We start from the raw sequence: 21594 nt of genomic DNA on the forward strand, positions 1-21594 counted from the left end.
TGGAGGAACCGCTGCGTTTCCCATACCTTCCGGATCTCCTTCATCAGGGTCCTGTCTGTTTCGATCAGGTAGATCGCTTTTGTCTAGCGGCATGGCTTTTGAGAGGCGTCGCCTAAAGAACAAAGGTTATTCGGACGCAATGGTGTCTAATCTGCTGAGATCACGTAAGAAGTCGACATCCTTAGCGTATGTGCGAGTGTGGAAGGTTTTCGAATCTGGTGCGTTGAGCGTTCGATCCCCTCTACCCGGGTGTCCGTTTCAGCCATTTTGGCCTTTCTGCAAGATGGCTTAGCTAAAGGGCTATCCTGTGGTTCTTTGAGGGTACAGGTAGCCCTTTGTTGTTTTCGGGGGTATCTCGAAGGGAGACCCCTGGCGGCACATCCCAATGTTGTCCGGTTTCTGAAGGGGGCGAATCGGTTGCGTCTGCCATTGAAGGTTCCGTGCCCCTCCTGGAACTTGAATATGGTCCTCAAGGCCCTGTGTGCTCCTCCTTTTGAGCCTTTAAAGAGGACGACCCTTAAGGACCTTACTTTGAAGACAGTATTTTTGGTGGCGATCTCGTCCGCTAGAAGAGTGTCAGAACTTCAGGCCTTGTCCTGTAGAGAGCCTTTTCTGCGGATCTCTGACTCTGGAGTTACTCTGCGCATGGTTCCCTCGTTTCTTCCGAAAGTGGTTTCTTCGTTTCATTTAAATCAGTCGGTGGATCTTCCCTCCTTTTCGGATATCGATGGGGTGGATCCAGTTTCGAGGGATCTGAGGAAGTTGGATGTGCGTAGGATGCTTCTACGATATTTGGAAGTGACTAATGACTTTCGTTTATCAGATCACCTTTTTGTGCTTTGCCAGGGTCCAAAAAGGGGCAATATGGCCTCCAAGGCCACCATTTCTCGTTGGTTGAAGGAGGCCATAGGCTCCTCATATTTACTCAGTGGTAGGTCTCTGCCACAGGGTCTCAAGGCACATTCGACGCATTCTCAGGCGGCCTCCTGGGCGGAGTGTATGCAGATTTCTCCGCAGGAGATCTGCAGGGCTGCAACTTGGAAATCCTTGCATACCTTTGCGCGTCATTATCGACTAGATGTCCAGGGCTCAAGGGAAGGCAATTTCAGAGCAGGCGTATTGAGAGCGGGCCTCTCCGGATCTCATCCCAAGTAGTCTCAGCTCTGGTACATCCCAGGAGTCTGGACTGATCCGGTCTGTACAGGGAAAAGAAAATTAGGTCTTACCTCTGTTAATTTTCGTTCCTGTAATACCAAGGATCAGTCCAGAGTCCCACCCTCAGTATTTTCTTCAGTCTCAGAGTCCGCTGTGGTTTTCTTATGAGGTTTTTTTGGGGGGACTTTCATGTTGTGAAGTTATTATTATATGTTTGCATTTTTGTTTCTGGGGCAGGTCTCTCATTGGGGACAGTGACCCCAGGGTTCTCCGGTTGAGCTCCCGGTAGATAGTTTCAGGGCATTCTACTTTGACATTACGTTATACTGACAGGCTGTGGGTGGCACCCTGGTACTTATGGCAGAGCCTGTCAAATCTTGCTCTGTCTCCATCTGCTGGTGCGGAGGCAAAACCCAGGAGTCTGGACTGATCCTAATTTTAATTTTAGAAACTTGACCTGGACAAGGAGAGGCTCCTACTCATGAGATCGTTATCTTATTTCCATTCAGTTTCAAAGAATTAGAACCTGTCCAACCTTAACATCTTACTTGACTTGCCAACAGCCCAGCCACGGTAACAAGATTTGGATAAAATCTGCATTAATATATCCCCTTACCCCCAGGTTCCTCATAATAATCCCCAGGGGATGAAGGTCTATATTAAACAGGATTGGAGGTAAGGGAGAACCTTGAAGAACTCCCACAAGATGGGGGCCATGCTTTGGATGATCTTGCCTTAATTTTCACACTTTGAGATCTGTCTTTCAAAAAGGCCTCTAACCATTGTTAAGGCCATTCTCTCCAAAGCTAGCTTTGCTAAATATTCTACCAATCACTGATTATTAACAGTATCAGATGCTGCAGAGAGATTGAGGAGGGCCAGAAAATCTGATCTTCCTCATCCTAAGAGCAATCTCAAATCATCCAAGGGGTACCTTCAGTACCTGAATGTAATCCACTTTGAAGTGGCTGAAAGGCAGAATATAAATTAAAAAAATATATATATATTTCTATGCTGAAACCTAGGTGAAACCCTAATTGCTCAGGAACCAATCCTCCCGAGGTTTCAAAAAAATAATCAAGTTCGCAGTCCAAGGTGACTTAACATCTCACAGGCTGTTGTGTTAAAAAAAATTTCTTTAAATATCACAGTGAATTCTAAGAACCAGTGCCTGCTTGCTTTGCTTTCCTCTTTTTCTGATTTCTGACTTGGTGCTGTCCACCGCAGTCCCTGACAAATGATACCATATCTGATTCAGTCTAGAAATAAAGTGAATAGGAGAATCTGGTTATAAATTATGTGAGAGGGTATTTTCCTTTGTCGATCTGTGTAGATACAGCCTTTTAAATAAAAGATCATTCTTGATCTTTAAAGAAATCAAAGGTTTCCTGGGTAGTATTGTAAACTTTTACCTTGATATGGTGGAATATTTGTTTAAAATAGAAAATTCTGTATGAATTTCCCCTTTAGAAATCCCAGGCAGGAGGTTGAGTGGCACAGTTTTCCCATTGTTTTCTCCTCTTCTGACATCTGGTGTAATGTAGTTGGTTCTTCTCTTCCCTTTGTATTCATGTTAGAAGTCTGAGTGATGTTGAAGATTGTGATGCCTTTTCTTGGACCAGCATAGGAGTTGGCCAAACACAACAATCTACATGAGTTTGCTCATGCCTTCATGTTGATAGCTAGATACTTCCTAGGCATAAAGAGTCACACAGTTTCACATATGTAACAATTTGTATATTTTAACATCCATTTATCAAAGCCCATATGTCTGCCTGTGTTGGTTATATATATATATATATATATATATATATATATATATATATATATATATATATATATATATATATATATATGATGTGTGTGTTTCTTCACTAGTAGGATTTCTCTTCCAGGTCATGTTGATGATCTGTTTCCATTCTTCATGAGGCATGCCAAGCAGATCTTCCCCATGCTGGATTGTATGGATGATTTACGAAAAATCAGTGATTTAAGATTACCACCCAACTGGTAAGCTCATAAAGTGACAGGGCTATGGTTCTGCATGATACAGATTATATTTCTTTTATAAACATTTGTAGTCCATGCCGTGCATATTTGAAGCAATCAATGTTTTATATGGCTGCTGACCACAGCATCTTACTTTTGAAAAAAAAATCCAGAATTTCTTTCATATACAGAAAGTGACATCATCCCCTAGCCTCTTTTTATAAAATACGGAATTAGCCATGGGAAGGCAACGGGCTTCCTGGAGCTACAGTCATAAAATTGCCATGCTGCAGCTACAGTGAGGTCAGCTGTTATTCTCACTGAAGAACAGAAACCTAGTTTGTAATATTTTTTTTTCAAACAGAGTGCATATTGGTATTTGGTAGCAATGCACATTTCCAACAAAGCGATGCACATTTTCCAACAAAGCCACCACTAGCTTGAAAATGTAAATGTGACCTATTGCTTTAAATGTCATTTTGCTACACTACTCCATTTATTTGTTTTATTTTTATTCATTTTGATTTTCATAGTCCGCTTTTCAGACACTTCAAAGTGGATTGTATTCGGGTAACTGTAGGTGTTTTCCATGCAGAATTTTGGGTCTTTCCTTTTAGCCAGTGCCGTCAGAAAAAGGCTGTCAATGGAGAGCATGTTTATCACTCGGCAGCCTTAGTCTCTCAGGAAGCTATCCCTTCTGTGATCACATTTCTTTTAATCAGTTATCCTGGCACAGATTGGCCCTGTACCAAGGAAATAGATGGCAACTATTACTGCCATGTTCAATAATCGGCTCCTTTTACTCTTGGGATTTTAGCTGTAGCTCTGTTCTGCCCTGTGCTGCTTAAAAATGATGGTAGTATAATGGCTACTACAAAAATTAAAATAGGCAACAAATGGAGTAGAAAGCTATCAGCAAATCAACATAAACTCTGTAGGAAAAAAAAAAACAGTAAAAATATTTCACAAAAATGTATCAACTTTTTTAAAAATCATTTATTTATCGCCTAACAGAAAATATCTTCCTAAGCGATTTACAACATAAATTCAAAACTTAAGAATAAAAAATAACAGAACACATAAATCAATATTTCTTTGAATAAATGACTTATGTTTGAAACATAAATGTACAGCACACTGTTCAATTCAGTCTGCTATATATACACAGTACATACCAAACATCTAATGTCTTTCTAATACCACATTCTTATAGTCAAGCACAATATAACGCACAACCTCTCAACACAGCTTATTTAAAATCATGCTTACCAAGCACCAATGATGCTCGCAAAGTTCCAGTGTTATCCAACTGCCGTGTTCGGAATGTCCCACTCTCATCCGACATTGATGTTTGCTGGTAGTATAACGGCTAAACTGGTCGGGAAATTGAATGTTACTTCATTTTAATGTTTTCTTATAGTTGCTCAGGTTTCAGTTAAGTTTTGGCTTTGATCTAAATCGGGTAAAAAAAATAAAAGTGAGCAAACAGAAAATGGCCTTGAGCCTCATGGCACAGGCCTCCATTACCCTGTAACCTGCTTGATAAAAATATTCTCCACTAGGCCTTTTAACATATTATCCAGGTGAGCTGACTTGTGTAAGATGTATGTCTAAGGAGATCTCAGACAAGAATTCAAATTGTCAAGCTTTCACAAGTGGGTGTGCCCAAGCTATCAATTTCTTTCTGACATCCTATTAAAATGTTTTCTAATCAATTATCTAAAAATGGTATGATGGAGTTTATATTCTCACTTCCAATTGTATGAATACTGTTTGCTATGTTACTCTTAATCTTAATACCGTGATTAACTTATTGTTTGATTTGTCATATCAAAATTTAAAACATTTTGAAAAAAAAGAAAACCTTTTGTAACTTATTCAGACTACTAACCATTATATTAATTTTTACATTTAAATAGACCCTGCAAATAGCAGTGTTTGACAGCCCATTGCAGTTGCCATGTAGTTTGCCCTGATTTGTGTTTTATTTTGTAGGTATCCTGAAGCGAGAGCTATTCAACGAAAGATAATTTTTCATGCTGGTCCTACAAACAGTGGAAAAACTTACCACGCCATCCAAAGATACTTAGCAGCAAAATCTGGAGTGTATTGTGGTCCTTTAAAACTGCTGGCACATGAGATCTACCAAAAGAGTAATCAAGCGGTTAGTACAGTACTAGAACGATCGCTTTCTGCCACAGAACTGCAGCAAGGTGTCTGCTGCTTCCTGCACCTACTAAAATTTCCCTCTGCACCCTTGCTGGTTCCCCTTCCTCCTTTGCTGGTGCAAATCTGTTGATTCTGATCATGCAACTACTGTAAGCCAGTCAATGCTGATATTTACTGACAGCAACAAGAGAGTTTCTACCAGCCCTGTGGACTTTAATGATAACGGAGCCATGAGGTAGCCAAGCAGCAGAGCACTTGCAGAGAGGAAAGAAGGGAAAGAAGGGAAAGGGATGGATGTAAATATTCACTGTAAATGCGTTTTACTATGTAAATATTCCTGTCCCTTTTCTCTTTTTTTCCTCCTATCCCAGTTGGTAATTTCCTTGTTCATTGTAACTATTATTTTCTGCACCAGTTCAATTACCCTAGTTCTATGTTTATTACACGACTTGTTAAATGTAAACCGACTTGATGCAACCTTTGGTCGTGAAAGCCGGTATAGAAATTAATAAATAAAAATAAATAAATGGAGGAGGCCAGTGACTCGGTTGAGGGAGGCTGCAGGGGAGGGGGATGGGTAGGAGGTTGGAAGAGAGGCAGCAGGGGGGAGGAGTGGTGCCACAGCTGGAGAAGAGAGGTGATAGAGGAAGGTATGTGATGAGCAGCCTTGGGAAAACCATGTGTGTCTGAGTATGGGGCTTCCTAGGAGATATAGAAGGGAAGAGCCCAATAGAGGTAAGAAGGAAGGATGACATAATGGAGAATAGATAAGCAGGCTTGAAAGACTTACTTTAAACATTTACCGGTATAACTCGCTCGATTGTCAGTTCTTGGCAGTTTATAGGTTAGACGGAAGGGAGGGAGAAAAGGATGCACAGGGTGAGCAGAGGCAGGTAGAAAGAAAAAAAAATCTTTGGAGGTGGAAGAAAAAGGTTGTAGTGAGAAGGTGGAGTAAGGAGAGAGAAAAAAAGGAATGAAAAGGTTTAAAAAAAAAAAGAACATGATCTACACAAAAGTTAGGAAGTTATTTTATTTTAGGGAAATTTTCTCACAGGACAAGCAGGATGGTAGTCCTCACATATGGGTGACATCACCAGGACAGAGCCCTGTACGGAAAACATTTCTACAAAGCTTTCATCGACACTGGCACACGAAGTGCACTGAGCATGCTCAGCCTGCAATTATCCCTGTGAGCCACAGGTGTCTCCTTCAGTCTTCTTTTTTCCGCTCTGCAGTAAGCATAGCGGTTAGCAGCTCTGTGAGAAATTCTAACACTTTTTTTTCCTCACGGAAGCACTTAAACCTTTACTTCACAAACACTTTTCCCTGCATGGGTCTCCCTTCGCGTATGTTTATTTGACACTCTGTGAGTACTATGCCCTGTTATTTCGGTCGGTTCCTGTCACCTCCCTGGCCTGCCAGCCGACTGCGGCCTTCCCTCTCCCTATGGTTTCAGTTATCCACATATAGCCTGCGAGTGTCCCTCTATGACACTCTGCCTGGTTATCAGCGCTAGTGGGACAGGGACTTCCACGGTTTCCATTGCCGCCAGGGCCCCTGTCGATTTCAGGTCCTTCGATTTTCCTCGGTACCCTCGCTCAATTGATGCCCCCATCGCTACCGTCTGTACCCCCTTCAGACCGTCCTGGATTCTTAGATGCCATCGGTCCCTGCATCGTTTCTATCAGTGCCATCCATGTTTTTCATCCATGGCACTGATTTTTCCTTGGGTTTCATCGGTGCAGTCATCACCCGGATGGATGCCATTGACCCACCCTTTGTGTCGTCAGTGCCATCCGTGCCCTGGTCGATGCCATCATCACCCAGGGCACTGCCATCGATGCCATTATCGATGGGCACCGATGCCATCGGTGTGCCCGCCTTCATACATTGATGCCCTCGAAGCCCACATCACTTCCATTCGTGTCTTCGACGTTTCTATCGATGTGGTCATCGACTCCATCGATGCCGGTATCATTTTTCCGATACCAACGATGTTTTTTCGATTATTCGATGCCACGTCGTTTTCATAGATACCTACGTCGATGCCATCAGTGCTTCCATCACTGTCATCGTTGCTGCCCGGATCATCAACGTTTTTTCATATATATTTTTTACGATACCCTCGAGGCCGCTTCGGCCACCATCGACACCGTCAATATCGATATAGCCACGTAATGCCCTCACCTAATCACAGTGCTCCATGCTTGGGTTTTTATTAAAGCCCCGTATTAGCCTACAACACTACATAGTGCCAGGAGCAGTGCAGGCATGCTGACAGTCCGTCATCAGTCGCCATCCAAAACATCGAGGGCATCCATCTCAGCGCTGGGGAAAGACCAGGCCAAGCACCATGGCATGCATCGTCACCGACACAGTGACTATCCGCCACCGACGCCATCCAGCACATTGGTGCTATCCTTCTCGATGCTGGAGAATGCTCGGGCCGATGGTGATGGGCACTCCGCAGAGAAGCAGCATTCAACATCATTCACGCTTGTCCTTGCATAACCACAGTCAGTCCACGCAAGGAGCTCTAACTTCTTCATGACTCACTATTCATTTACTACCTGGGGTTACTGTCACTGCCATAAATCCCTTATACATCACTTCTGGACACCACAGTCATAATGACCTTCCTGTCCAGCATACGCGCAGACATTCTAATAAATTCTTACATGTCCCTGCGCGCATTTTCCATAACCTCAGCCCCTCCATTCTTCATTGTCGGGCTATGGGGTTTTTTCACTACGCACTTTCCTCATAGATCCAAAACTGCTATGGGTTACATTCAGTGAATTTCCATTATCAGTGGGTCTAAGCTGTTCAACCGCTTTCATCCCTCATCCATATTGCAGATCTAGAACCAAAACCTAGTCTGATTCTGCTCATGCTCACATTTACTCAGGGTTGTAAAGTTTGACCTAAAAGCTTCTCAACCCAATATGTGTCTATTCCACTCCAGGCACAGTTTTACATGAACTTCCTGGAGCTTGTAGCCATGAGTTATACCTTATGCCTTCCAATACTGCCTCTGCAACAATTCTTTGTGCATACAGACAGACAGCATAGGGACAATGTGCTTTCCAACACACAAGCACGCACAACATCTTAGCTGCTCTGCAAGGAAGCTGCGCAGCTCTACTCTTGGCCCTTGCTCACTTTATGCATCTTCGGACCACTTATCTAAGAGATTTACCGAACGCACTAACAGACCTTCTCCATGTAGGTTCCATCCTCTCGAATGGTCTCGGACTACATGTGAGGCGAGAAAAATCTTCTAGCGCTGAGGTCAACCGAACTTGCCCTCTGCATCCAAATCGAACCATACGGTGCACAGATTCTACTCCCTACATATGTTTCCAATGCGTTCCCATAGACTCCTTTCTTCCATCAAAGGCCTCTTAAATGTGTCTCTTCTGCTGCCTCTCATAGCCAGCACTCTTCTAATGTTGAACCGGGACAGGGTTCACTATTCCTCAGACCCACGTCCTGACCGAGACCAGTATGCTTCCCATACTTCTCAATCTATCACACCAGTAACCAATTCGCCTTCTCACCAGTCAGTCACAAATTGTAGACTTACTGATGTTCTCAGGTACTGGTAGCGTCACAAAACCTTCCACACATAAATCCTACCATTCAAAACGGTATGATTTACCACATGACGCATACAAAAGCGTATTACCCTTTTTCTACACCACTCTTTTCTCTTGCTCCCTCGGATTCTGCTCCCCAGACATCCTCCACATAGGTACACCTCTGTTCCAGTAGGTGTATCGTTTGGGAGTGGGGATACCCGATTAACGGTAAACCCCTTCTGAGTCAGCTTACCATGGATTATCCACTGATCAAGCAGTCTCTTATTTCACTAGTCAGGGAATGGAACCTATATTTCGTGCTTATAAGTCTCATACTTTCTCCTTTTGAGCCTTTCCATTGATCTCATTTCACAGTTTGACATGGGAAATTTATCGTGCAGGGAGCCCTATCTCAGTTTCATGGATTCAGGAGTTTCCTTGCGCACGGTGCCCTGTTTCCTGCCCAAGGTTGTTTCCGCGTTCCATATGAATCAGACTGTGGAACTCCCATCTTTCTCAACTGCAGATTCCTGTGAGCTACGCAAGCTTGATGTTAAGCACATCCGCATTCGCTGTCTGGAGGCCACAAATGACTTTCGCTTGTCTGATCATCTTTTTGTACTTTGGAGTGGCCCAAAGAAGGGGGCCAAGGCTTCGAAACCCACCATTGCTCGCTGGCTGAAAGAGGCCATCACCTCAGCATATATTGGTGCCGGTTGACAGCCTCCGGTGGGCATCAAGGCCCATTCCCTCCGAGCTCACGCAGCTTCCTGGACGGAGAGTCAATCCGTTTCGCCTCAGGCGATATGCTGAGCAACCACCTGGAAGTCTTTACATACCTTTCCTTGGCACTATCGTTTGAATCTACAGCCACTGGTTTTCGGCTCCTTTGGCAATCGGGTCATTCGAGCAGGACTATCCGGGGCCCACTCTAAGTAGGGCAACTAATCACTAATTTTCACACAGGAAAAGAAAATTATTCCTTACCTGCTAATTTTCGTTCCTGTAGTATCATGGATCAGTCCAGACGCCCACCTTAAGGATTTATGGGATTGGGATTGTTTTTCATATACCTCGTGTTTAGTGGCTGTTTCATGGTTCATTTTGCAAATTTAGTTGACTCTTAAAGTTTAGTACACCCTGTACAGTTGTTAAAGTTGAAAGGGTTTTATACCTTGATCCATCCATCTTGTCTCTTCAGGCTTTGATATTCTTAATACTGAAGGATGACAGAGGGTGCACTAGCTTGTATGGGAGCACCCTTCAAAGTTTTCTCTGACTCCATCTGCTGGAAAGGGGGGATAACACACTGTCTGGACTGATCTGTGGTACTACAGGAACGAAAATTGGCAGGTAAAGAATAATTTTCTTTTCCTGTGTGAAAATTAGTGTTTGGCAATCTTTCTAGAAATTATTTTAGGACTGGATGCTGTACAGTAATGTACTAAATTGACAATCCCTCTGCATAACACTCCCATGCAAGAGAGGGCCTGTCAGTCATAGCTATGTCCAGCCCAGGCTCCTACTTTCTGTTTTTTCCAGCACTAATAGGATGGTGCCAAAGGAAAACTGGACATAGAAGAGGGATGCTGTAACAGACACAGCTCTGAACCTCACAGCTGTTTAGGGTTGCACTGGCTCATTTCTTCCTCTGTAACCTACAGTCCCAACCACCCTTGCCCCATGGACCTTTTCTTCAAGCAGAATCTGATCCAAGGCCCTGTCATGGTGATGGCAGCACCCACAACATACTTGTGATGGTGCGTGGGCCAGTGTCTGAATCCGCACCAGCACTGCTCCCAGGCTCCTCCTCCTTATGGAAGCCAGGAAGGGTGGAGCCTGGGAACAGAGCATGCATTGGCTCAGTCCCTGGTCCACACCCCTTGACATCATGCTGCCACAACCACAATGCTTGAAGAAGAGATCCGCGGGGCACAGAGGGTTTGTGGAAAGGTAGGGAGGAGTCTCTGATAGGCTGGCAATCAGCAGAGCACCGGCACGTCCATTAGCCAGTTTAAAGGTCCAGCTGGCCGCTGGCCTTCCTTCATGAAAACTGGCCAATTACTGGCTAGTTGACAAAATCCTATAGCTGTTAGAATAGTGATTCTTCAGCTAATTTCAGAATTATTACTGCACCTTTCCAAGCTTCAAAATAATTTTGTGAAAGGATGCCTTGTGCTTTTTTTTTTTTTCCCAATTTTTTTCACTATGAAATGTTTCTTGGGAGGTCATTTGGGGAGATGAATTCTGCTGTTGTGTAACATCTTAAATGTACAGGATGCATGGAAAATTCACAGCTGCTATCTAACAGGACAGATTTTGTGAAGAATGCCTCTTATGGTATAAAAGTTATTATCTCAGACTAGAAGGCACAAACAAAATAGCTAAGATTTGCTGTGCTATCCTCTAATCCATTCAGAGACCAATCAGAAACATTGCTGACTAGTATCCATCATACATGGAAGCCCTTTGAATTCAACAGGTCCATTTGGTGCTCTCTCCTCCATGCTTCTAGTGCACACAGGAGCCACAAAGGTAGTTCAGAAAGCATTCTTGAGTAATTTTATCCCCAAGCACATACTGCTGTCTTTCCACAAAAAAAAAATATTCAGAATTGGGACGTATATCTAAGGCTCGGTATAATGGAAGGGTCATTCAGGGTCTACTTTTCGCTCAGTCAAGAGATTCACATGTCTCATACACTGCAGGCATTCCCCCTGCACTTCTTGAAGCTGTTGAGGGGCAATAACAGGAGGCAGAGAAGGTGCATCACAGCTCATTCAGCTTGCATGTCTTCCTCCTTGCTATTAAATGTGAAGATGGTGGAGCTGGATTTTTGTGACTGTTTCCAATCACATTGCCTGACAATAACATTCAGTCATCCATTTATGCTTGCTAAATGTTAGTTTTACAGGATTTTAAGTGCCATTTCCTAATTTGAAAATCATTTATTTGCAGGAGTTAGTTATTTATTGAATTGTATTGGCTGCCGTGCATTTTTCAACTTTAACATTACTAAAGACGTTTTCAGTTTGTTCAGCTAACCCTATACTAAACAATGGTGAAAATAGATCTTGTCTATAAAATTCCATTTAATTGTAATTATGCCATAAAAATAGATTTCAGAGATATTTGATATTTCTTTGACATGGAGTAGAAAGTAATGTTCGTAAATATGCGTAAATTGTTGCTTTTTAAGATGGGAATCTTTTGTAAATGTCATTATTTTAGGGAGTGCCTTGTGATCTGGTAACAGGAGAAGAACTGGTATTTGTTGACGCAGAAGGCAGACCGGCTAATCATGCTGCTTGCACCATTGAGATGTGCAGTGTTACCACACCTTGTATGTATGACACCTTTACTCTGCCTGCTTTTTACTTCCTGTATAATGATCGAATATCTTAGTTGTCTAGAGGGATTTTGAGCTGGCGGACCCTCAGACTGTAGTTTATTTACTTAGAAATGTATATCTAAATGTATTTATTTAGAAATGCATCATGGAAAAACTCTGCCATAAAATCCAAGTTCACAAACCAGGCGATTAAATTCAGCGCATTTAACACCAAACTTTAAAACATAAATAAAGCAAAATTCTAAATAAAAAAAAAATAGGGGAACCCCCCTCCCACCAGTGATTGGACTGTACGGTTACAAATGAGAAAATCTGAGGCTGCATTCTCAGAAATGCTGTTTTGGTCTTCTGTACCAATAGTTTAAACGTGAAAAACAAGTTGTACAGTACAGTGGTTCCCCGCCTCTTTTTCTGTGGGATACAGTTTAGAGTTGTGACCAAATCATGGAACCCACTTTAGATGATGGATCTTAGTCATTTTGTAACTTCCTGTGTTGATGCAAAGTCCACAGGTACTTTTTTTTTTTTTTTTTTACTTGTGGACTTTGCCCCAGTTTTCAAAGTGAAAGTAACCTGCAGAATTTTACTATGAGTATAATCTCAGGAAAACTACCCTCACACAATTGCACTTATTTTGTGCAGGTAGTTTTCCCAAGAAAAAATATATGCATACTTTTGAGAATTCCTGGGAACACCTCTTCACACAGCGGGTAAAGTTGAGCGTGTAGTGTCGTTACATGAGTAAGTTTATCTGCACTTAGGGGATGATACAAAAAAAAGATGCGTTGAAATCAGGCGCTGAGTGTTCAGCAGTTTTTTTTTTAATTTTCTGTACTACTTTTAGTTGCACTTAGCAATTAACACCTGCTCCGGGCAGGCATTAATTTCTGAGAGCAAAAATGTGCGTTTTAGACACACTTTTTTTTTTGCATTTGGAGTGAATAGCTAATAGCCTCATTCACATGCATTTGATGAGTACTATTAGTTTCACTCCGCGTTGGATGTGTGATGTGGAGGGGATTAGGTAGCACCTATACAACCCGCATCCAACTGCAGGTTATACAGTGCACTCGGCTGAGCACACTGTATTGCATCAGCCCCTTAAGGAGGGTAATCTTCAAAACCCTTTCCTAATTGTCTTGCTAGACCAGTCCAGACAAGTGAGATTTGTTCCCCCTGCCAGTAGATGGAGACAGACAGCAAGCTGATCTGGCCTGACTTCCCTCCCTATATATTCTGCTACAGCAGGAAAGGCATCAGTCGTTCTCTTCCTTCAGCAGATGATAGGTGAAGTCTGATGCAGCAGGAAGGTGGAGGAAATTTGACTCCTGGGTCAAGAGCTGATTTCCCAAGAGCCTTGGCTGATTTGAGGGCTTCTCCACCAGGACAGTCAGAAGGATGGTTACTTTTCTTTCCCAAGTGCTCTGCACTTTTTAAGAAGCTTGAAAAAAAAATGTTGCAGGAGAGAAGGTAGAGCCCAAGGCTAGCAGTGATGAATCATCCTGTTGTGCAGTCCCAGGGAACACCCCCCACCCCCCAGAATAGGTATGGAATGGAATTGAAAGTGTGACAGATGTGGGACCTGGTATATGCCTAGTGTGGCAGGGTCATTTTGCAGGAGCTGTGAAGGGGCTGAACTGAATGTGGCACAAGCAGGTGAGGGGAGTGCAGGAAGAGCCAGAGCAACATAACCCTCCCGTGGCAGCATTTCCTGCCCTGTTGGAGCCAAGGGATGGCCGCAGGATGAGAAGACACTACTCCACAGCCTTGGAGTTATTGCTGTGAGACCCCTGGGGAAGTTTGGGACTGCAGGGCTCAGAGGAGGAGCAGGAGTTTACTTCAGAGCTTGTTTTGGTAATGCACAAAGCATTCTTTCAATTAAAGAGGAAGAAAAGGCAACAGCGATAATAGATGTGCTCACTGCAGAATGGGAATGCCCTGATGCAATATTCAAGAGCAGGAGAGCCATGAAAAAGCTGTACCCCGTGCAGTAGCAAGAGCGGGGCCACCTGTTCCCGACCCCCCCCCCCCCCCCCCCCCCCCATGGTACATGCAGCAGTGGTAGCGGTTACAAGAAGCCACCTTCCCTATCGAAGGGGATGCAGAACTAAAGAAACTACAAGATGGGAAAGTGGAATCCACATAAAAAGATCGTTTTTGGCCAGCTTCCCAGTCCAGTGGGGCCGAGATGGCACATTTTGAATCAATAGCAGCCTTTATAACAGACACCCTATATATAAAAGAAGCCCTGGTACAATCACAATTTAAGATGCACTAAACAGAACCTCAGAAAACTTGAGAAACAATGGCAGAAACTCCCATCTTCTGAATCCCTAGAAAAATCTAAATCTTTCCTAACAAAATATCGCGCTCTAACCAATAAAGCAAAAAAAAATTACTATGCAAACCAGATTCACGGGGTAATATTTAATTCTAAATTACTCTTTGTTTCAGCTCGAGAAACTTTAACTTCTCAAAGATTGCGTGCAATTAATAAGCAACATCCTTCTTAGATAAGATCAATAGGTTAAAAACTCAGTTCCCTATCTGTTCTCCCACAATAGCACCCGAAGATTCACATGGCCTGGTTAAGTGGTCCACATTCGAAAGAATAACTCATCTTGAAATCAGTCAAATCATTGCTAAAATTAAGCCTGCTACCCACCCATGTGACCCAATTCCATCAGTTCCTTGAAACAAGTACACCATGATATCACTCCAACAATCACAACCTTAATTAATCTTTCTCTGTCAGAAGGAACTGTAGCACATGAATTAAAACAAGTTGTGATAAAGCCAGTTCCTAAAAATAAAACTGGCAGAATCGATGATTGGGACAGCTATTGTCTAATATCCAATCTGTCTTTTCTATCAAAAGTACTTGAGAAAGCAGTATTAACCAGACTTGTAATTAATTTGGAAGACCATGATATTCTCTTCCCAAATCAATTTGGATTTAGGAAACATTATTCAACTGAGACACTACTCTCATTACCGGACTCTGTTTTATGAGTATTCGATGCGGATGAATCTTACCTTCTCGGCTAATTGACTTAACAGCGGCCTTTGACACTGTGGACCATACCCTGTTGTGCCATCATTCTGAACAGCATTGGATCAAAGGTAATGTTCTCAAATGGTTCTCCTCCTTTCTATCTAATAGAACGTTCCAAGTTAAACTGGGCAATCACATATCTGATACTTTCCATATTGATACAGGAGTCCCTCAAGGCTCATCACTCTCAGCAACACTATTCAATATTTATATGCTCCCACTGTTAAAAATACTGGCGGATTTAGGAATTACATTCTTCCTGTATGCTGACGGCATACAGTTTTACATCCCATTCTACAAATCATTTGAAAATGCAGTATCAACACTTTCAACCTATATGAAAGCAATACAGCCGGAACTATCACATCTTAAACTAACATTAAACCCTAAAAAGACTGAAATCATTTGGTTAAGTAGAAACTCATTAATAGCTAAACTACCAATTCTAGACCTGGGTGATTTTCAAATTACTCCCTCAAACCAAGTATGGGACTTAGGTTCTCATCTAACTGGATACCTTACTATGAAAAAGCACATCAATAAATTCATTAATATAGGTTACGCCAAGTTGCATACATTACATTGGTTGAAACTTTACTAACCTTCGAAGACTTCCGAACTGTATTGCAAACTCTAATTTTCTCAAACCTAGACTACTATAACTCTTTATTTCTAGGTCTTCCCACATGTCTCTTAAAACCATTTCAAGTACTACAAAATGCCTCAGCAAGACTTTTGTTAGGAACTAGGAAATTTGAGCACATTACACCCTCGCTGATTTCACTGCACTGGCTGCCAGTACAGTCCCAAATCTATTGTAAAGTATTAATGCTGATATTCAAAATCATTCATTCCAGTAACACTGGTATGATAGGCATGACATTACAAACATACGCACCACAGCAAACACTAAGATCTCAAAATAAAGGACTACTGAATGTCCCCACAATACAGAGCACACACCTGACACATGTAAGAGATCATGTGTTCTCCATAATGGGTCCAAAACTTTGGAGTTCCTTACCTGAGATGTTAGTTCTGATATCAGATAGAAAGAGATTTAAACGTGAGCTAAAAACATGGCTTTTCAAAAATGTGTAAGCCTAACTTAAAACAGCAGAATGTGGAGACTGTAACAAGAAGGACAAGAGATACTAATCAATAAATGAGGAGCAAATTTAACGAGAGCTTGTAAAAAGCTCCACGCACTGATCAAAATGGGAAATTATTTTATTTCTGTACTTCACATCTTTTGTTCTAGATCTTTAGTTAATGTGTAATGGATAATTTAATTTGATAGCTGTTAATGATATTGGTGAATGCTAACCCCGTAACAAATCATTACCTAATGATTTATAGCTATGAATGTTATTTTTGTAAACCATTGTGATCTTTACATGGAGCGACGGTATATAAAATGTCTAAATATGGTGAGGTCAGTGATCAAGCAGCTGGAGAAAACAGTCATGTCCAGACGCTTCCTAGGGCTTAAAAATTGGGCAGCTGATTCATCCTCAAAGGCCAGCTTGTGCAGGTTCCCACTTAAGGGCAGACTCTTGTTTGGGGAAGAACTGGAGAAGATGGTTAAGGACTTTGGGGGGGTGGGGGGGAGATAAATCAAATTCACAGAGACTATCGGAGGACAAAAGCAGGTCTACTAGAGGAGGGCCCAGCATGTCTCGGCCGAAGGAGAATAGACAGCAAAGGCTGTCTAAATCATCCACTGTGTAGAGGTCCAGGCTGCTGGGTAAGCAGCTGGATACTACAGGGCATGGACCCACATATCTTGAGACCAGTGGATCCTAGAAGTGGGGATACACCTTGGAGCTGAATCGCCCCAACTAGAGAGAAGCCTTTGTTCTTTTCCCATGCAAGAATAAAAAAGAAAATAGAAAAGCAGGTGGTACAGGCAACAATAGACGACTTTATCTGGAAGCAGTGGTGCAAGTGCCAAGAGAAGAGAGAGGAATAGGAAGATATTCAATTTACTTTGTTATTTCAAAGAAGGAGGGACATTTTGGCCAGTCCTAGATCTGAAAGGTGTGAACCAGGTTCTCCTGAATCAACTGTACAATGGTCTTCTTACAGACAATTGTCAGGATCAAGGCTTTCTGAGATTGTATCAAGTATGAGGAGTGTAAAATATTTGCTAGATCCCTGTATATTTATTTATTAAAAAGCTTATGTATCGTTTATCAACATTTCTAAGCGATTTACAATAAAACATAAGAACAAGCCATACTGGGTCAGACCAAGGGTCCATCAAGCCCAGCATCCTGTCTCCAGCCGTGGCCAATCCAGGCCATAAGAACCTGGCACATTTACTATTCAACATAAACACAGATGTCCTCGTAACGCAGTCTAATAACCAATACATAAAACATTAAAATATAAAATATAAAAACTGCTGTTGGTAAAGAACTCATTAGTTCTTTTTGCAGAGCAGATTATTTGTATGATCAGTAGGGCTGTATCAGATGGTCAGGTGCCTGATAGATGGAAAGAGCTGTAATTCATCCAATATGAGAGGATTCAAGAAACCTTGAGCAGGTATTATCATAGAACTGTTGCTAACGCATGCACTATGAATAAGATTATGAAGAAGTATATTTTGGATATAAAAGCATTACAGAACAGAAACATTGCTAATAGCCCTTTTGGATGATATACTGAGAATGTTGGACAAAAGTCAGACAGGAATTTTGTGGTGTCTGCATTTGATACCATTTCCCTTGTTTTATTGCTTTCAAGATTGAAATTACTTGGGATTGGAGGAAAGGTACTTGAATGGTTTACTTCTGTGCTAACTGGTAGGAGACAGAAGGAAAGATTTACAGGGAGTGATTCTCAGTGGTATGAGGTTATGTTTATTTATTTGACAAGGTTTATATACTGACGTATGATGTTAACTTTCACACTGGTTTACAGTTTCTTTGTAAAAGAACAAATTATGATCATAAAAAATAAAATACTCTTATTCTAATAACAAAGGGGTCAGCCTTATCAGGTACACTTTTTAATATCTTTATGCAACCACTGGAGTCTGATGAAATCATTGGGACTGGTTTATAAATTGTAATCAAATTGCAATGTATTTTCGTAGTAAAGTAGAAAAAATAACTTTAGAACTATCACATTTACCATTTCAAAACTATAAAGACCAAACGCCTATAAATATGTGGTCATCCTTCTCAAACGTTACAAATGATGTAGTGAAACAAATTATAGGTAAACACAAAATTTCTAACTCGCCCTTGAATTCCTGTCCTGGGTTAATCTTTAAACATCTAGCAAAAACCTGTCCAGACCACATCGGCAAAATAATAAATCAATCTTTGGAAACAGGTATATTTCCAGAATGTTTAAAGCAAACATCTATACTTCCTATTCAAAAAAATCAATCAACTTCTTTTTCAGAATTCTCCAAACTCCGACCAATAGCTTCATTAACTTCATTATCAAAAATCTTAGAATCTGCAGTCTTACATCAACTAAATGAATTTCTCACAGATTACGATTTACTAAATTCAAACCAACATGGTTTTCGGAAAGGATATTCAACAGAAACCCTTTCGTTGACCTCTTTTGATACTTATCTAAGAGGCTTTGACTCATACACTGATTTCATATTGATTCTGGTTAGACATTTCCGCAGCGTCTGATATGCTAGACCAGTGGTTCTCAACATTTTTTCAGTCGGGACACACCTCACAGATGGTTCTCACATGCGTGACACATTGAACATGTGACCATCAACAGGCTAACTATAAACAAACACTCTGCATTCTACAGGAACCCCCTCGACCCCCAACAATGGGTGCAGAGCAGAACTAGGACATTCTCCATTCAATTTACCATACAAAAAAAGATATTTCTGGTGACATCTCAATAACAGCAACATAAACACTCTCTCCTACCAGGTGCAATAGCCCTCCTTATGAAAAAACAGTAATTTACCACCAATTCATGTTCTATTGAGAAAACATAACAAATAATATTGATACAAATGCCTACATGCTAGTAAAATACTTCACCTCGGTCACACACATAGAATCAACCTTCACCAAGTACAGAAAGACCACAAATTACAAATATGGAAACAGAAAATGGAATGGAAACTCAAAATAGCCACTCTGCATTCTGTGCAAAACAAAAATATAGCACTAACAGACTTCCAGGATCTGCAATAATGTATACAAACTAATGCGCACAAAGTTACACCTGCATTATGGAACTCAAACAGTAATAACCCTACCTATGAAAAGGCAGCACTGCAAAAATTACACCAGGCCCTAAACACTAATACACCTCCTATTAGGAAAACAGAACAAGCCAAGCTGCTATAGATCCCTACCAAGAAACTATAAGCTCGCAGAACACCCTTACCTGGGTCACACACGTAGAACACAGACAGACCCTCACCAAATACAGAATAAAGTGACCATAAAGCTAATGTTTTTGTTTTTGCGTTGTTTTACTGCATATAGAGTTTGGCTGCTTGCTGTTTCCAGTTCAGTTTTTATCTCCACATTTCTATTTATACATTCCCTGAGAAATATAAAATAATTCTAAAACTAGAATATAATAAATGTTTCAAAACAACTAATAAATGGAACATCCAATCATTAAAAATTCTCCAAACACTAGTAAACTATTTCTAACAGCAGACACATCACATAATAACTAATAATTAAAATGGCAGTCAATCAAGAAAGATAAACTTAAAAAGCCACCTTTACTTACCCTCTCCAGTAACTCTCCTACTCCTTTCCCTTGTAGGCCAATAGCACATACCATAATCAGCAAGGGCTGCTGAAGCTCTGTCCTCACATTCTTCTTCCTTAGGGCCCATGACTAGTCTATCTCTCTCTCTCACACACACACACACATCACCTACCTGACCAATCGTTCGCGCTCTCACACACACACGTCACCTGCCTGACCAATCGCTCACTCTCTCACACACACACACTTCACCTGCCTGACCAATCGCTCGCTCTCTCACACACACACACACGTGACTTGCCTGAGCAGTCTCTCGCTCTCACACATTTCTCTTACTTACACACATTCTCTCATACACTTACACACATGCTGACTCACTCTCTATCTCACTCACCCCCACCCACAGCACACATAGCAGCTACAGCACAAAGTAGCTGGTATGCTGCTATTAAAAGCAGAGTCCTGACAGGCTAGAAACTGCAGCAAGAGCGACCTCCCCAGCCTCACAGCGCTAAGAAGGCAGCACTCAGCTGTTTGCTTGTGCCGCGATTGATCGCGGCACAGAGCAATCAGCTGAGATTGTAATTTTATTCTTTTCTCCCCACCCCAGCCTTTTTTTTTTTTTTTTTGAAGTTTTATTATTATAATTTTATATTTTCTTGCAGGTATCGAGCTGGCGAGAGAAGGGGAGGTCGGAGCCGGGGGGAGGGGGGGGGCAGCGGTGCCGTGCTCCTTCTGCAGCAGCAGCATGCAGGCATGGCCTTTTCTTGTTCTCTCGTGCCCGGTAGACATCCCTTCCTCTTCCGGGCCACAGAGGCGGGAAGAAGAAAAGGTCACGTTCCTGTTGCCGGCTTCTACAAAACACTGCTGCTTTTCCCCTCGGGGCTTGAATGTGCTGATAGCCCGGGCAGGAACGGCAGCAGTGTTCTTCTCGCTTAGGTGAAGGGGAGGGGGGGGGAGATCAGCAGGTGCGCGACACACCTGCCGGTGCCTCGCAACACACCGGTTGAGAACCGCTGCGCTAGACCATAAACTCTTATTGTCCAGTCTCCAGTCCATCTGAGTTCAATCTTTAAATTGGTTCAAGAGTTTTCTCACTAATCGTTCTTATCAGATTAATATTGGGTCGTATTCATCATTACCATACTCCATGCCTACAGGAGTTTCCCAAGGTTCATCCCACTCTCCAATCTTGTTTAACATATTTTGCATAATAGAATTAAATATTCTATCTGCATTATTTATTTATTTATTTAAGTTTTTTATATACCGGCATTCAAGACTGGTAGTCCCATCATGCTGGTTCACATAGAACAGGAGTGCAAATTAAACTTAAAACAATAGTGCGGAAAAAGCAGTTACATGTAACAGGGAAAATAGAACTTGGAGTAGGAAAGAAAAGAAAAGAACAAACCAGATAAAATATTAATTATTCATTAAATATTCAATTTAAAATATATGCAGACGATATCCAACTCTTTGTTCCATATAAATCATCCTGGTCAGAAACCCTTTCTGCAGTTCAAATTTACATCAAAACTATACAAAATGGATGGCACTCAGCCGTT

At 41.8% G+C, this 21594-nt stretch overlaps 1 protein-coding gene across 1 annotated transcript in view; it reads left to right on the plus strand.

The window, feature by feature from the left end:
* Positions 1–21594, plus strand: part of SUPV3L1 (Suv3 like RNA helicase) — an 85708-nt gene that overhangs the window by 15062 nt on the left and 49052 nt on the right. The window contains exons 4-6 of the mRNA XM_029609659.1: positions 3051–3165; positions 5140–5308; positions 12126–12237. Of these exons, the coding sequence (XP_029465519.1) occupies positions 3051–3165; positions 5140–5308; positions 12126–12237 (396 nt within the window). The remainder of the gene's footprint in view (positions 1–3050; positions 3166–5139; positions 5309–12125; positions 12238–21594) is intronic.

The sequence above is a fragment of the Rhinatrema bivittatum genome, chromosome 7 (assembly GCF_901001135.1).
Source record: "Rhinatrema bivittatum chromosome 7, aRhiBiv1.1, whole genome shotgun sequence".
Classification (NCBI taxonomy): Eukaryota; Metazoa; Chordata; class Amphibia; order Gymnophiona; family Rhinatrematidae; genus Rhinatrema; species Rhinatrema bivittatum.